At 50.5% G+C, this 14,258-nt stretch overlaps 1 protein-coding gene across 3 annotated transcripts in view; it reads left to right on the forward strand.

The window, feature by feature from the left end:
- AOAH (acyloxyacyl hydrolase) overlaps positions 1-14,258 on the forward strand; it is a 146,211-nt gene that overhangs the window by 117,814 nt on the left and 14,139 nt on the right. For all 3 annotated transcript variants that reach the window (XM_024563089.4, XM_071221640.1, XM_045197439.3), the window contains 3 exons: positions 6,464-6,636; positions 13,299-13,357; positions 13,445-13,504. In XM_024563089.4, the coding sequence (XP_024418857.2) occupies positions 6,464-6,636; positions 13,299-13,357; positions 13,445-13,504 (292 nt within the window). The remainder of the gene's footprint in view (positions 1-6,463; positions 6,637-13,298; positions 13,358-13,444; positions 13,505-14,258) is intronic.

Below are 14,258 nucleotides of genomic sequence, written 5' to 3' on the forward strand. Positions count from 1 at the left end.
TACCCAGAGGCCCTTCCAGCCAGGCCCACTTTGCAAACTTTTCCAAAGAGCCAAGGGCAGGCAGCTATCAGCCAGAGACGCATGCCAGCCTCCCCCTCACCCCCCACTGGGATCTGGGCAGAGAAGCAGCAAGCATTTGGGAAAAATAACAGAGCTGGCAGTGTGGGATGTCCCCGCAGTGCCCACTTTGCTATGTCCTGTGGAGGGGTTAGAAAAATAAAGACAGATGGCAACTACACTGCCCCATCTGCCAGAACGTCAAGGTGGAGCGGATAGCCCAAAATGAGCAAAGTGACTTCATAAAAAGCTCACCCCAGCAACGAGTTGCATAAGAAGTCCATCCTGGAGCAAGGTTGGGGATACTTGCTTGACCTTTTCCTTTCCCGGGTTGACAATGACACCATCTTGCTCTTGCTGACATAATGCAATCATGTGCTCCTGTCTCAACCTCTAAACTCACACAGTTACTCAATGAACTCTTGTTAAGGGAATGAAGGTCATGAAGGGAAGATAGCTTTCAGTGTCTGGAATTCAAGAAACAAGGCAACACAGGCAAACCCACATTTCTCATTGTAACTCTGCTCCATCTGGCCTATGCTAACCCAGCTCCCAGGGCTTTTCCCATCACTGCCCACAAGAGCTACAGAACGTGAGTGATAGAGGAGGAGAGAAATTCCTGGAAACAGGGCAAATGTGAGTGAGCTGCAGCGGTAGATCCTGTGGTGGCAGGGCCAGCGATGGGAAAAGGGAGTGGCCTTAAGTCCCTCGAGTCAGAGAGGGTGATGACAACAATTCCCCAACATCCCAACACGACAGCACTGAGAAGATCGTTATAAGTGCTAGAAATGTGATAGAATTACAAAGGCATCTACCACTAGCCACATAAGTTGACAGGGTTCCCTTTTTCGCCGTGGATCTAGAAATGACCAATTGTACTTAATAGAGAGCTAGGACCACTCCACATAGATTGTCTGTGTGCCCTGGCCTTCAAGCAGTTTTTTCTGCAGTGACAGTGCTTCAGAGTCCAATCCCCACCACCATCACCCCCATCCTCCACTCCCTCCCTGGGCAGCTAGCTGATCAGCACTATAGGAAGAGGAAGCCAGGTGAGGGGCTGACCCATGGCCAGAGACAACCCATCCCACCCAATCAAATGGTAGAAACCAGCCAAAGGGGATGAACAGAGGATTCTCTCTCCCAGCCTCCTCCTTCAAGGCACCATGGCCAAGGGGACGATTTCCCACCCAGTAGGCCACACCCACTTTTAGGGGACCCAGCATCTCCATGCATGGGGTAGCGTGAGCGCAGAAGTCCCCACCCCATTCGCAGTCTGTGTGAAGATGCGTCTTCAAGGGGGCTCGGTGGGAGGCAAGTGAATTGAGGACAACTGCTAGCCTGAAGAAAAGGGCTAGTTTTCTCACTGGTGTGGGGGGCGGGGGTTGGAAAACCCACATGCTGGTGTGAGTGAGGTCTGAGCGCTGGGTCATGATGTGTCTGGTCCTGGGAAGTGTCTCCCGACGGGGCTGCCCTCCCTCTTCCTTGATGCGGGCACCTCTCTCAGGCACTGGCCAGGGAAAATCTGGCTGGAAGACCTGCCAGAGTGAGGGAATGATTGCAGCCCTGCTCCCACGCCAGGAGGGGCTCTGAATGGTCAGACACGATTCATTAGGGCAGAGACAGGCTCTGAGCCGCCCCAGGGGCGAGGCTGTTCTGAGCCCACTGTGTGCTCCTGGCAGGCATGAGAGCACAGCAATGGGCACTGATGTCTCTCTCCCTTTCCCCCCGAACCCCTGGTGTGAGCATCATGGCCCCCAGGCTGGTTCTCAAATTTCTCTTCTGAAAGCTTGGCAAAACCCACACCTCTCCATCTGAGTGACTGGCCCGAGCTTGCTGGCATGTGATGGGGACACAGGGCACTGGAGTGGGCAGGCAAACCTGGGGTGACAGAGTGGTCCTGACATGAGCTCCAGGACACCAGGGTTGGAAAGGGTTAGACAGTCTCAGCTCAGCCCATTGGGCCTCAGACACCAGGGAAGGCCCAGGAGGTATTTTCCAAACCCCTGGGACCCTTTGGTCCCCAAAATACTCAAACTAAATCCCCATAGCAATCGCCAGAGGAAGGAGTACTCAGGTCAAAATGGCACGGATACCTTTTCAGGGCAGAGTCAGCAGGCACCTTCTATGACGTGCAGCAGGGGGAGCCCGCAAACTGTCCCTTAGCCCCTTGTGCCCTGCACGTGAGACATCTCCCTGACCCGGTGTGCCAGTCACACAGCTGCACGTGCTGGGCCAGAGATGCCCGAGGATGTCCCGTTAGCCGCACGAGGCCCCCGTTGGATTTCCCTGAGTAATCAGCCGTTTGGGGTCCGGCTTGCTCAATTTGTGGGGGGCCCTTTTCATGAGTACCAATTAGCTCAGATTCTTCGTGTATCATCAGGGTGAGTCTCGGACCATAAAATAATCATTAAGCAGAGGGTTGGGGAGACTTGCTCCCCATTGTCTCGCCTTGACGTGGCTGAAGAGACTTCACTCAGCATAACTGCTCCGTGCTGGTGCTGTCGTGTCAACAACAGAAAACAAAACCACGAAGGCGGAAGTCATCAGGTGATATGCAGGGGCTTTCCTGGTGACAAGGGACAGGACTCAGACCCCCAACCTGCATCTATGTCACTCCCGCTGTCCCAGTCCAAGCACACCGGGAATGTCAAACCTGTCACCCTGGGCGGGTTCTCCCGGTCTAGGTAAACCCGCAAGACAGCCGGGATCCCCTTCACAAAGGCAGGGGCCTCTAGAGCTTCTGTGCGAAGGCAAATCAAGCCAAGGCCCCACCCAGCCTTCTGCCCGCCATTGGTAGAAGCAGCCTCTTCTCAAACCCTGGGAGTGCCCTTTGTGCAGGGTAGGGAGACCAGTATTCACAGAGTAATTTTTCCTGAGGAAACAGAACAGGAACTTAGCTTTCCATTCTCCTGGGTTGGCCAAAAAGTTTGCTTAGTTTTTTCTATACAATGGCTCTAGTAGCACTTAGTTGTCTTTAACTTCATTTGAAACAATTTTGTTCGATTGAATTGTGACAGCTGTCATATCAGCGTGCATTTAAAAAAACCTTATCAAAATTGGTGAATTTTGGTGCAGCCATTTGAACAATAAGGATGGAAGAAAATACTCAGCATTTTTGGCATATTATGCTTTATTGTTTCAAGAAAGGTAAAAATGCAACTGAAACGCAAAAGATGATTTGTGCAGTGTGTGGAGGAGGTGCTGTGACTGATCGAACGTGTCAAAAGTGGTTTGCGAAGCTTCATGCTGGAGATTTCTCGCTGGATGATGGTCCACGGGTGGGTAGACCAGCTGAAGTTGATAGTGAAACATTGAGAATGATCAACGTTCTGCCACATGAGAACTAGCCAATCTACTCAAAATATCCAAATCAATAAAGTCACTGGTGGAAATGAAAAATGTGTGTTCTATTTTACAGGAAAAAACATACAGACTTTTTGGCCAACCCAATACATGCTGGGGTTTGTTCAAACAGAACAAGATTCTTCCTGCTTTCCTTCCTTCCTTCCTTCCTTCCTTCCTTCCTTCCTTCCTTCCTTCCTTCCTTCCTTCCTTCCTTCCTGTTAGCCCAAACAACCCAGCCCATAGTTTAGAAGCATAAACACCAACTGCGGCTGACTCCCACTGGCTTCCCAGAAACGCCAGGCTTGCTCTGCATCTTTCTCTGCATGGGCACATGCTGCCTGTCACAGACTGGTCCCTGGGGTCCCCTTACCTGTGGCCAGCCTTGTCACCTGGATCACTGCAATTTGGGAAGTGATTTTCTTCCCAAATAGGTGTAGTGAAGTAGATACAGGGGAAATGACGTAAAATAATGTTTTCTGCCCCTCCCATTAAAGCTTAGGTGGAGTCCCGTTTTTCCCCCTTGAGAAAGGATAATGAAAATGATATGGGAATCTGTTTCATTTATATTTTTCTCTAATTACAAAGTAACATCTGCTGTGAAAACTTCAAATAATACAGAGCTTCAGAAGTGAAGGTTTTCCCATAATCACTCCCTGCCACCCCCACCACCGTGCTACAAGCTAACCAATCATGAGAGTGTATTTGCAGCCAGATTTTTTTCAATGGAAATTCTAACTTATACACGTATTAATATTCAGTAAATGAAATATAATGCTTACTACTCTGCCATTTGGGTTTTTTTTTCAGTTAGCAATACTTTGTAGCAATCTTTCCATGCTAATACATGCAGATTATTTTATTCTTTTTATGTATTTTCTATTTTATTGTGGTGAAATTCACCTAGTGTAAAATTAAACATTTTGAAGTGAACAGTTAGTTCAGGGGCATCTAGTTTATTCAGAATCGTGCACGACCACCACCTCTACCTAGTTCCTTCCTCCACGTCACAGCATGGGGGGACTACAGCTTTGTAGGCGGCTTTCGTAACTTTTTCCAGTTTTATACTATTCCGAGCAATGTTGCAATTTGTATGCACATTTAGATGTATATTTTTGCACATTTGTGGAAATTTTACTATAGGACACCTTCCTGAAAGTAAAATTTCAAGATCAAGAGTTAAGTCTACTTCAAATATGGACACATTTTGAAAAGGTCCCTCCGTTTAGGAGCCCCCTTGAAAGAGAGAACAGTGGAAATCCCTGGGGGCTTCGCTCAGTCCCCTCTTCCCCTGTGACTCAGCCACGGGCCTCCTTTTTCTGGTTTGTAATCTGTATTAAGCTCCCTAGGGCTGTGTAACAAAGGGCCCTAAACTGGGTGACTTGACGAGAGAAATGTATCCTCGCACAGCTCTGGAGGCTGGAAGTCTGGAATCAAGGTGCCGGCCGGGCCCTGCTCCCACTGAAGGGTCTAGGGGAAAACACTTGCTTGCCTCTGCGTGCTTTCGGGGCTCCCAGCAACCCTTGCATTTCTTGGCTTATGGCCACAAAACTCCAGTCTCTGCCTCTGTATTCACGGGGCCTTCTTCCCTGTGTGTGTCTATGTATCCTCCCCTCTTCTTACAGGGACGCTATTCATTGGATTTAGGCCCACCCTAATCCCATATGACCTCGTCTTAACTAATTACATCTGCAAAGGCCCTGTTTCCAAACACTATCACATTCTGAGGGAAGCTACTCTACCCATTCTAGGGTCATTCGGCAAGTTTGGAATTTGAGGACTCAAATAGAAAACAGCATATATCATTGTTTCATTCCGTTAACGTCAGGCCATTCAGAGCCTTACGGGCAAATGAGAATCTAAGCAAATCCACGATCCCAGGGCAATGCAGGTTAGTGTCTTCATTCGAACTTGAGGTGATCCTGTGTGTACAAAAGTCAACTGTGCAAGCAAACAAACAAACAAACAATAATAGGTTTACCTATTAAAGCCAACACATATTCTAGCATCTCTCTTCATACTTTGCCTTTGAAACACAGCTTGAAAGAAAGGAAGAAATTTAAATATAACTATCAGTGAGGTACTTCTAAAAGACATTTGCGCATTCCTTATTTTGTTTTTTGCCAAACCAAATGAAAAATAGTCATCCAGCTTAAGCTCAAAAAATGCCTGTTTGAAACTAAAAGTTTATTTCTTTCAGCTCACTTGTGATTTCCATCTTTGTCTTAAATGCTTTGATTTTTAGGCCGATGTTTTTATAGCTACTTACAAAACTTTCATTTTCTGTGCTCACTACCTGTTATGAAACAAGAAGAAAAATATAATTTAAAATTTCAAATGTTCTACGGAGCACCAGCAGCACCGGGAAGAGAAAAGCCGCGGTGCAAAACGGAACTGCCTGCTGGCGGGAGCACCGCAGGGGCAGCCTGAAACAGCAGTCGGTCGGGAGATTCGTGGAAGTTCAGATTCAGTGTCAAACAGAAGGGCATCTTGTGGGCACATAATGCAACTTCATTTCTCAGTGACATTCTGTTTCCCTCGCTGTAATACAGGTGCAAAGTGTTAAAGACCAAGTCGCAACCTTGAAGCGCCCAGCAAATAATAATCTGTACAGACTCCATTCACTGTGTCTGTCAGTTGGGATGGGTGAGGTTATGCCGCAGGAACAAACAGCCCCTAGAATCTTGGGAGCACAAAGCAACAAACATTTACTTCTCATTCACACAATATGTGCATCAAAGATCATCATGTGACTCTGTCCCAGGAGTCAGTGACGTAACTGCTGTCTAGAACATTGCCCACATCCATGGCAAAGAAAAAGAGCTTTCTAGACACTCTCATACCACCAAGCATGACATATGTCGCTTCTCACAACTCATGCTCCAGACCAGTTGCATGGCCCACCCAACCACACCACAAGGAAGCCAGAAATATTTTTCAAATACCACCAATTACCACCACGTGGTGGGGTGGGGTTGGGGGGAACTTCAGAATTTGCATGTACCTATCCTTGTCATCTGGCCTTGTCATCTGGTAAGATATTTTCTGTTTCTTTTCCCGACAGGAAGACTGATCCAGTCCCAGAAATGACCACTCCTGAGAGATTCTATTCCAAGGTCATGGAGACTCTGAAGTATCTACATTCCCACCTGCCGAATGGCAGCCATGTTATTTTGTACGGCTTACCAGACGGGACCTTTCTCTGGGATAACCTACACGACAGATATCACCCTCTCGGTATTGCTTTGAAGCTACTTTTACTATTTAATTTCTTTTTAAGATTTTATATAATGTTATGTTTAGAGAGAGGGAAAGGGAAGGAAGGAGAGAAACATCAATGTGTGGTGCCCCCTTACTGGGGACGTGGCCCACAACCCAGGCATGTGCCCTGACTGGGATTTGAACCGGTGACACTTTGGTTTGCAGGCCAGTGCTCAACAGGGCTACTTTTACTCTTTAACAATGTCAGTGAATACATAGTTCCAATATATACAGTTCCCATAATATAGGAGCACACCCCAAAGGCCTTCACAGTCCATGGATCAGAGATGATAAAAGGGAGCAGCCCCAAGGGCAGGAACTGAAGGTCAGTATCCAAACATGGGCAGAGGCAGATCTAAAGCCAGGAAGGGCAGAAATGTTTAATGAAGAATTAAGGCAAATTGAAAGGTAAGAGTTGAAGTGAGGAAACTCCTTTAACTGAAGGTGAACTCAGGAATGAGCTGATGAAGCCCAAGCAGGAGACAGAAAGCCTTGATGGAGTGGAAGGGCAGGATTTCTCAGACTCTCAATGGTGAGTGCCCCCTGGTGGCCAGATCGAATTCTGTGGACTGCAGTCCTCCACTGGACTTGGCGCCCTACTGTGACACTCCCTCAGGAGTCCTTGGCTCTGAAGGGCTTCAGAGACCCCCAGAAACTTCTAACAGCCTCTCCAGCACTCCAGATGCACTATGTCGTAAAAGTAGTAGTAATCTGCGTTAGGAAGGGTTGCCATGCCGATCCTGAGAACACCCCATGAGATCGATGTTTTTAGTCGTTCCATTGAACAGATGAGCAAAAGGAAGGCTCAGAGAGGGTCGGTAGCTTACCGAATGCTGTGTGACTCCTCGTAATGCAAGCTGGGGGTAGCACGGCTCTTCCTTCTGTGTTTTGGAGGAGAATGCCTTTTAAAAAACACATTAAGTGCCGTGATGTGCCAGGCGTGCTCTAGGCACTGAGTGACCCACACAGACATAAGGGTCGAAAGCCCCAGCCCACATAGGGCTTACAGTCCAGTGGTGAAAAGATTCCCAAAGCATGGCAGAGGGGGATAAGTGTTATGGGAGAAAATGCGGGGAAGGGGGGCCCTCTCCTCAGTCCCATACTGACAGCACCTGGGCCAGTCTTTCATCAAAGGGGCCACCGCCTCCCTGGTATGGCGATAGCCCCCCTTTACACGAGCCCAAGGTCAAATGTGCTGGAGGTCCAAGCAGCTGAGCCAGGTGAGCCATTCGAGGGGGAAGACCGGAAGCTCATTCCTTGGTTCCTCCGCAGGAGACCTTTCTTTCCCTTGCACATATGACTTCTCTGTGTCTGTTCAACCACCTCCTGTCCCCTCCTGCACTCTGGTTTAAGCCAATCCACACCACCCCCCATCCCTCCCACACACACACCTCCCTCGGGAGCCCTACCCCTCCCCACACAGGAAAAGGACAGGGACCTTTTACCAGCTCTCAAAGGGCTCCAGGGAGGTCAAGAGCAGACCCCCACATTCCAGGCTTCTCACGGATGAGACTGAGGTCACTTCCTCTGCAGTTAGGAAATGGGCCATAAATACCATTGTAATCCAAGGAAAACACCATCTAGCATATTCCTTCTGTTCACACGGCTTCGACTGTGCCCCGTAGAGATGATGCTGTGATCACACGTTGGAGAACTTGACTCCATTCTGGGCCCCCGTGGAGGCAGGAGGGGCAACCAGGTGGGCCGAGATGTCTCTTTGAGCCATTGACTGTGAAAACTGCAGCTCCCCCAAGAGGTGTTTTCCAATTCCTAAATCTCTCCCACACGCAGCAATGCTTGGGGCTGGGAAGTTGGGGACAGGGGAAGTGTATTTCCAACTCACTGCGTCCTATCCATATGGACTTGACTTGGGGTTTTCTGGCTTTACATTCCAGTCTCTTTCCATGAACTCCAATTCAACCGCTTCTAGAAATCCTCTCAGGCATACCACACTGGTCACTGGACTTCACCACGTAACAATGACCCCCTGCAACGTGGAAGGGAGGCCACCAGTTCTCATTCAGGGCAGCCCACCCACCCCCACCCATTATCACAGCTGAAGGAGGGGGTGCCAGCAGCATTTACTGGGTAGAATCCAGGGATGGTCCTAAACACCCTACCACACCCAGGACAGCCCCCCACAGCCAACAATGTTCAAGGCTGAGAAACTCAGCCCTGGGCTCTGCCTTGTCCTCAGATGGCCTCTCTCCAACTGCTGATCACGCACCAGCATTTCACTGCATAAAAGAGGAAAAGGGAAAAGATGCAACCAGTTTGTTCTATACAAACAACCCTTGTTTGTTTTTTTTTTAAAAAAAATCCAATTAGGGAGAAAGATGAAACCCTCAAAAATGTATTTAATGTTCTTAAGTTATTATTCATTTCCTAAATTATCCCCACTGCCTGGTTGCCATGGGCAATAAAGGATGAATTCCTCAGCGAAGCACCAGGGTCCTTGGCGGACAGACTGGAGGAGTAGGCAGGACTTACCAGCCTGCCCCTTCCTCCTCTGGCAGGGGCACAGCTCCCCTAACACAAGAGGCTTGTAGAGAGGGCTGTTGCCTTCGCATTGCCTGTGGCCTGCTCCTGCTGCAAATCCAATCTTTGGATCTTTGTTCCCAGGCGAATGCTGGGCCAGCCTCTGGGTGTGGCTGCTCTGCCTAGGTTGGGATGGCTCTCATCTTAGTCAATAGCAGAACAACACCCTTGTCTGATTGCCAAGGCCCTGTGCTAAAGGGTATATCAGCAAATACAGGGGTGTTCCATTTACCTCTGTCTTTGAGCCTAGAAACATGATGAGAATACTCTTAGGTAGCCACCGTAAGGGTTAGGAAAGCTCAGGGAGCAGAAGGGGCTGGGGCATTACCCCGGGTCAGTAATACAGGCTCTTGTGCCTCGGTAGGACAGGCAGGAACTCAGCCTGACCATCGGCAAAGACCAGGTTAAATGCCACAGCCTCAGCTCAGCAGGTATAATGGAGGCCCGGAACAAGCACAGGTTCCCAGCTCACTCCTGCCAGGAGGAGGGAGAGATGAACCCCCAGGACCTGCCTCCGTCGGCCCTGTGGGAGAGTCACAATGCAGTCAGTGTCTGGCCCCCGAGGGCTGGGACAGCCCCACTGTCTCCACCAGAAATCAAAACTCCCAGGAAGGACGTGTTGTCTTTTGAGGAATTACCAGAGAGTAAGCCTCCTAATTCTACACACTCAAGATCTTCTTTTTCTTCTTTTTTAGTCCTCGCCCGAGGAAATGTTTTATTGGTTTTAGACAGAAAGGGGGAGAGAGACACACTGATGAGAGAGCAATATCATTTGGTTGCCTCCCACACGTGCCCCACCTGGGGATAGAACACACTTTTTGGTGCCCAGGACAATGCTCCAAGCAACTGAGCCATCCGGCCAGGGCTATCCTCAGGACTTTTCGAGAAAGGCCAGATTTGACCGGTGACAAGTCCTCTCGGACACAGTCTAGGAGGAAGGCGGTCTTTCCATAGATATGCCCGAGACCCCGCGAGGTGCCTTGTCCGGTAAAGAGCACACTAAGGTGGAGCTCTTGTTCTCAGAGGAGACAGCAAGGACAATCCCTCTGGGAAAACCGGAACGTAGATCCTGACTGTGAAATTGCCAAGTGTCAGTGACACCGGTCCAAGCCCTAGGCATCCGGGGTGCTGTCCGGCAGGATCACATTCCGGTCAAGGCATCTGGGGTCACTGGCTACAGTTGAGGGGGCACCTGGGCCTTCCTTGAAGGACCCCTGCCACGAAACACCAGCCACACATTCATTTTACCCTGATCACTCTTCAACCCAAAACACAAAGTATTCCAAAATACATTGTAGCATACCTTGTATTTCACTACTGGCTTCCTCACTGCCTGAATTAATGTGTTTTTGCCAGGGTTAGTAGGACCCTGGATGGTATTTCACAGAAGTGTGATAGCTCTTTGTGGAAACTAGGCTTTTATGATGCCTAAAATCTCAGTGACGGTCCCAGCATTAAACGAACACCAAAGGCCCTGCCCTAGAGATCTGCAAAACACTGAGACACAAGCCACTACTCTAGCCAGTGGGGGGTGCAAGCTGCCCTTTTAGCTTCAGAGGGACCCAGCGCGTCCACGGGGCCAGCCCCTGGCTCTGCACCCCACCACCATGCACACACACGCAGCTCTTTTCATTCCTGGACACTGAGGGACGGTCCTGGCCTGGCCTGGTTGTTCTTGACCAGCTTTCTGCACCAGATGCACCTTCTGACCAGGGAGCCAGAGACCCGGCCTCTGCACCAAGGCGGGGAGGGAGGGCAGCAGCCTTTACACCAGGGCTCCTCCGGGCAAAACGGCCGCTAGGGGAAGAGGGACAGACAGTCATGCCTAAACGAAAGAGTAATGACCGACAGTGACCACAAGAACTCTTTTTTTCTTCCTTTAAACCGTAAGCCCAGTGCAAGCACTCCCAATTGGCCCCACCCCCACCCCGTGATGGGCACCAGAGCCACCCCACCCTCACACAGGCAGAAACACCAGAGAGAAGGGACCATCGCGATGCAGGTTTCCCAGCTGCCTGTCACCACACCTGACTGGCCCTTATCCTGCTCAGCAGACTTACCTGCTCACACTGGGCTTTTCCCTTTATCAATGGGGCCCAGTGGGAGCCAGCGCCAGAGTGGCAGGGGACAGCGGGGACGGGACAGGGAGTGGGAGAAGCCTCAGAAGGAGGGCAGGCCTGTGGTCTCACCCTGAGGTGCATGCTGGGACCACGGCAGGAGGCCTGCAGGGGTGGGGGGAGGAAGCAGTATGAAACAAGACCGTGGCAGGCTTGCCCCCCAGGGGGAGCCAGCAGGGGAGTCCCAGCACCAGGGGAGGACCAATGCCAGTCCTTCCAGGTTTCAGAGCAACCCGGGCAAGGAGGTAAGAAGGGGGACAGCACAGGAGTGCTGCTTCTGGTTGCACTAAGGTGTCACCTCCCCCAAGTTAAAAAGACTTTGGCCACTGAGTAGGGGAGCAAGGGAGAAAATGCCTCTTAGGGAGAGGGGACTCATCGGGGTCAAGCGGGTATCAGGGTCCCAGCCAAGCTATCTGAGGTTTATTACCAGGCTACAGTTTGAACAGAGGAACAAGGGGGCAGAAGAGAGGTTGTGGCCCGAGGTGGGGGAGCAGAGCCAGCTCCCTGGGGCACAGGGAGGATCCACGGTACAGAGAAGGGGCTGAAGGTCTAGGACCCTGCAGCTGGGTTGGGCTGAGACAAGCAGGGACACATACAGAAAGGAGACAAATCACAAAAACTACAGACACACACACACACACAAAAAAAAAGAGGAAAAGAAGCCCAATGCTGGGAAATGGGATCTTGGAGAAAGCTGGAGCTCGGGGCTCCATGTTGATTCCGGAAAACGGACACAAAGGCCAGGGGTTTGGGATTCATTGAGTATGTGAAGACAAGGACACCTCCCGGGAGCAGAGGACAGCCAGTGCGTCACCGCGACTTTTAACAGCGATAATAAGCCTGTGGTTTCCCAGCCTTGGGATTCACTCAGGCACACCGAGAGATAATATATTTTTCTCCCATGACAAGAAAATTGAATCTCTCTTTCAGTCTAACTGATCTGAGGCATAAGTGAAAAATAAGACTGCTCCATCACCTCCAATCTTTCTCTTCGCTCCAAGATGGGGCCTATTATTTTCCTTTATATTTTCGAGCGTGAGAGGCGTGCTAATGAATACCACATCAGTCATTCCCCCCTGAGGTTTGGGAGAGCCTGGACTTCGTGTCTCAGCCACAGCACGGAAGTGGAACTACCTCTGGGGTGGGTGTGCTCCGAGGGGGCAAGAGGGGGGGACGTGAGAGGCGAGAAGAAATAAACCCCACAGATCCCGCGTCTGCAACTGATGTTTAGAAAGGCTCCAGCCCACCTCACCTTGGGCGCTCGTCGCCTTTACGTGTAGGTGCCTTTTGAACTGGCACCAGAACATGAGGATGGAGCACATCTGCTACTTAGGGCTCAATAAATAAGCTTCACTGGGCCATGCAGGGACCTAGCAGGCTGGCCTGCCCCCTCCAGCAGCTGTCCAAGCAGGTGGGGAGGCCTGCAGTTCTCCAAACGGCAGAGCCTCTGCCGTTCAGACACTTGCCACATCCAGCCTGGGCCTCGCCGTGAATAACTGGGTCAGACCTTTCATAACTTAACTGATAACATTGTGTCGTAACTTAGAAATGAGGATTTCTCAACGACCACCCTGAACTCTCTCGGTGCCTCCGGGAAACTGGGCATTTCATACCGTCACCAGGAGAGTGGTAGGAAATGCTCGCAGAGTCCGTTGTGAGGGATACTCTGGTTCATATGTGCCCTCCCATCCTCCACTCTGGATCCTCCCGGGTCCAGAACAGGGGAGGCTCTGCCCTCGCCCCAGCCAACAGCTGGAGAAAGACGTCAGCTCCTAAGGCCCCACCCAAACTCCGGCTCTGAATTTCTGGGGGCTCAGAAAGAAGGGACGCACAGGTGTTCTTCAAGGGCCATGCCAACTGGAAAATCAGGGCAGGTTCCTGGAAGTGCCAGCCTTCAGCCAGGGAGGCAGGGTCACCCATAAGGGTCCCCATGGGCCATCACATCTGAGCACAGACAACATAGCAGCCCTCGCTGTTTTCCAGGCCAGCTGAATGCGGACGTGACCTACAGGCAGTTCTACTCCTTCCTCAGCTGTCTTCAGGTGAGTGGCCACTGACTTGTCCCGAAGCCACGTTCCCCTCGCACCGCGCGGTTCTCTGTGACCAAAGTGTTGTTTTCCTGCTCTCAGGTCAGCCCCTGCCACGGCTGGATGTCTTCCAACAGGACTCTCCGGGCCCTCACCTCCGAGGTAGGGCTGTCACAGGCCTTTTGATGACATTTTTGATCCCCCTTGTCCTGTGTTTGCCGTGGTGTTTTCAGCTGGGGGGTGTGGTTTTGGCAGAGGAGCAGCCTGCACGCTGGTGAATGGAGACATCAAACTCTGGGGGGGGGGGGGCGGAGCGGGGGGCTTGAGGAGGCGAGGGAAAGCGAGGTGCCCTGTGTCCTTCCTTCTGTCCCCTCTAAACCTGTCGCTTCTCCTATGTCTGTCAGTAGCTGTCTCTGTGAGTGTGCCTGTCTCTCTCGTATGCACACATGCATGGACACACACGCCCCTTTGAAAGCCGGCCGCAGGCGTGTTTGTGCAGGCCAAGAGCAGTGAGTAAGGTGAGGGCCTATGGCTGAGTTCTCCCAAGTTCAAGGAGGACCAGGCCGTCCAGAGCTTTCCCCTCTCCCTACGGAAACCTATGGGCCATGCAGTTCCTTCACAGATCGTGAATAATCTCTTTGTAAAAGATTTCACAAAATTTTTTACAAATATACTTCCATTTTTTAAAACCTTGGAGAACATTTTTTAAAAAGCACAAATAACAATAACAAAAAATCACCCCAAATCCCACTACCTGGAGTTAAAATGTGTACACGTCTTTCCAATATTACTTTCATAGATAGGTATTTTGGGTTTTTTGCGTCCATAATGTCAGAATACACAGATTGTTTTATGCCTTCTGACCTGCATGAGTGATTCCTCCTCATCGTAATTTTGCCGTCATTTTGGAGTACAC

Source organism: Desmodus rotundus, chromosome 6, assembly GCF_022682495.2.
Source record: "Desmodus rotundus isolate HL8 chromosome 6, HLdesRot8A.1, whole genome shotgun sequence".
NCBI lineage: Eukaryota > Metazoa > Chordata > Mammalia > Chiroptera > Phyllostomidae > Desmodus > Desmodus rotundus.